Source organism: Aegilops tauschii, chromosome 5, assembly GCF_002575655.3.
Source record: "Aegilops tauschii subsp. strangulata cultivar AL8/78 chromosome 5, Aet v6.0, whole genome shotgun sequence".
In the NCBI taxonomy this organism is placed as follows: Eukaryota; Viridiplantae; Streptophyta; class Magnoliopsida; order Poales; family Poaceae; genus Aegilops; species Aegilops tauschii.
The window spans coordinates 59,306,677-59,309,486 of NC_053039.3; the positions used below are offsets into that span (position 1 = coordinate 59,306,677).

At 52.5% G+C, this 2,810-nt stretch overlaps 1 protein-coding gene across 1 annotated transcript; it reads right to left on the reverse strand.

Moving 5' to 3' along the window:
- Positions 1-1,104: 1,104 nt before the first annotated feature.
- LOC109736227 (2-oxoglutarate-dependent dioxygenase 19) lies at positions 1,105-2,566 on the reverse strand. Its single transcript, XM_020295438.3, has 3 exons — positions 2,260-2,566; positions 1,589-2,164; positions 1,105-1,497 (listed from the first exon to the last, which is right to left on the reverse strand). Exons 1-3 carry the CDS (start codon positions 2,536-2,538, stop codon positions 1,219-1,221), a joined length of 1,134 nt encoding a protein of 377 aa, XP_020151027.2. The 5' UTR covers positions 2,539-2,566; the 3' UTR covers positions 1,105-1,218.
- Between the last annotated feature and the right edge of the window lie 244 nt (positions 2,567-2,810).

Below are 2,810 nucleotides of genomic sequence, written 5' to 3' on the forward strand. Positions count from 1 at the left end.
CGAAAGGCAGGAAAACCCTAGACACCTATGAGCCTTTCTTTCTTTTTCGCGAAGAAAATAGTCTCAAAGCTTAATTCGTGGATGTGTTTGTTGGGATATAATGAAGTGTCACTTTATGATCAGATTATTCATTAAATTAAATTGAATCTTTTGAGGTTTTCATGTTGTATAATTAAATAGCTTTGTATGATCTCCGATTTATCTATCTACTTTGGCCAAGTTTGATGGGTTTTTCTCCAGAGGGAGTTTTGCACTGTAGTGGGTTCTAATCTTGTGGTGCTCTATATTCTGGTGACAGTAAGGAATATGACACATATTGTATTGTGTCCGCCAAGGATAAAACGACGATTTCTAATCATATTGATTGATGTTATATTGTCGACATTATGTTATCATGCTTATTGCAATGCTCGGTTTATTGTAAACTTAATACTTCGAGAGCATGCTGGATAGCGGTCTTTGAGTGGACCTTATTCCATCTTCATGGATCCGTCGTGGCCTCGTCTTTCTATGCAGGACACAAACTCTAATCAACCTAAAAAAGAGCTAAAAACATAGTAGGACCCCACCCGCCAGCAAGGGGCGAGATTCACCGTGTCTCCGTGTCCCTAAGGCCACCGTAGACGAGGCATATCGGCGGCGGCTCCGACAGGAGGCAGAGAAATCCTAGTTTCATGGGAAGTCGCGAGAGAGGCCAAGGGTATGCTGTTCTTGACAGTAGCCGTTGGTCAATCTTCTTCTTCCTAATGAAAAGTCATAGCTAGACGCACCTCAACACGCCCTCCGACAATATTAGACGCACTGTCGGGACGGAGGCTCGGCACCGAAGAGTGTGGGGAGTACCTTACTCCATTTTTAGAGAGGCGTCGCTGCCTCGTCTTTCTAAGCATGGCACAAACCCTAATCAACCTTAAAAAAAGCTAAAAATGGAGTAGGACCCCACCCTTCAGCAAGGGCCGAGATCCATCGCGCCTCCATGGTCCTAAGGCCACTAGAGACAAGGCGGATCTGCGGCAGCACCGGAGAGAAATCCGGGTTTCCTGGGCAGTTGTGAGAGAGGCCAAGGGGCACGCTACTGTTGACAGTACTCGTTGATCAATTCTCTTTTTCTTAGTGAAAAGTCAGAGCTCCAACCGGTTGCTAAAAAAAATTTAATAATGGACACATAAATTTTGGTCAACTTGAGGATTTGAACCTGAGGAATCATGCCTAGTAAGTTCAAGAACTGCAGAGCGTGTCAGTAAGTATGTGACGCTGCACCCGAACGAGGTCCAGCGCTCCCTTCTCGTTGAGCTTGTTGCTCTGCTGGTGTTCCATGTAGTCCCTGTACTTGACCCCCCTGAACTCTAGTCCCAGGGGTGGCACGGCCAGCTCCGGCACGGGCTTGACGACGGCGTCCAGGCACGGCCCGAGCAGGCTCACGCACGACATCCTCGCCTGCGCGCGGTCGACCAGTGCACGGTGGAGCACACCCTTGTACCTTCCATTGCTCACGATCTGCATACACACGAACCAGCACAGCAGGTTCAGATTTTTCTTGTCGTCTATAGTTAGATCACAAGAGACAAAGAGTCGATCGGTTGGTCACCTCCAGCTGATCGCCGGCGATGACGAAGAATGAGCCGGGGATGGGCTTGGCGAGGAGCCACCGGCCGTCGTGCTTGACTTGGAGGCCATCGACGCCGTTCTGGAAGAGCAGGGTGAGGAGGCCGTGGTCGGAGTGAGCGGGCAGCCCGACCGCCCCATCGTCGTCGTCCGGGCCAGCAGCGCACGGCGGGTAATGGTTACCGACGAGGATCTGGAAGCAGGACCCGAGGTCAAGGCGCTCAGCGATGCGGCCGGCGGGGAGCCCCAGGCTCTCGGAGATGGCCGCCGTGAGCTCCAGCAGCAGGCCCCTCGTGCGCGCCGCGTACTCCGCGGCCACGCCCCGCAGGCCGTCGGGCTTGGCGGGGCAGTGGAGCTCGGGGTGCGCGAACATCTTGACGTAGTCCCGCCAGTACCTGGCGCCGTCGACGGCGGAGTTGAAGCCCGTGCCGACGCGGACGGGGTCCATCGGGCCGGCGTCCATGAACTCCGCCTTTTGCTCCGGCGGTAGGCCGAACAGCTCCTTGCACGCGTCCATCATCGCGCTCTGGAGATCCTCGGGCACCCCATGGTTGGTCACCTTCATGATGGATTTATATTTATCGAGGCTTGAGAATCGATCTATACTACGTTTAGCGTTTGGGTGGTACGTAAGTAATAATTGTGTAATCGTACCATGAAGAAGCCCCAGTCTTGGCACGCCCGGCCGAGGTGCCGGACCGCCTGCGACCGTTCCCTGGCGTCGCCGTTGACGAGGACGGCCAAGTCGACGACGGGGATGCCGTCCTCACTGCAGGGTCTGTTCGGTTGGCCAGGGGAGCGAGGAGGAGAGGCCATGATTGTGCAGTGGAGGCATAGCAGAGGGAAGATCTGTGGCGGTCGTGCAGGTGGTTGCCGTGGCTTAATTTGCTGGTCCACTCTCTGTACGTTGTACAATGGTTCCGTGCTGGACATGCAAGTCCAGCTCGTTTGGCTCTTCCTCCAGATATTTATCGCCACCGTTCACGGCACTTGTGACGTGAAGTGAAGACGAGCACAAAGCCTCTTTCCACGCCGAGATCTTTTTTTGTTGAACCGAAATCGTAGAACAATCGTAGAACAATCGTTCTACGGGAAATTTCATTAAAATAAATAGTATACAATATGTACAAAACCAAAAAGGCTCAACCCATTCCTGTTTTATTGAAACCTGAAGCTAGCATTATTATGTCAAATGTTGTTCAATC

What these genes read in the sequence shown, in the direction of transcription:
- LOC109736227 (XM_020295438.3), bottom strand. Translation starts at nt 2,538, where the DNA reads ATGTCCAGCACGGAACCATTGTACAACGTACAGAGAGTGGACCAGCAA. An exon ending in AAGACTGGGGCTTCTTCATG is followed by an intron (nt 2,165 to 2,259) that starts GTACGATTACAC and finishes TCCATCATGAAG; the next exon opens with GTGACCAACCATGGGGTGCC. An exon ending in TCGCCGGCGATCAGCTGGAG is followed by an intron (nt 1,498 to 1,588) that starts GTGACCAACCGA and finishes GTGTGTATGCAG; the next exon opens with ATCGTGAGCAATGGAAGGTA.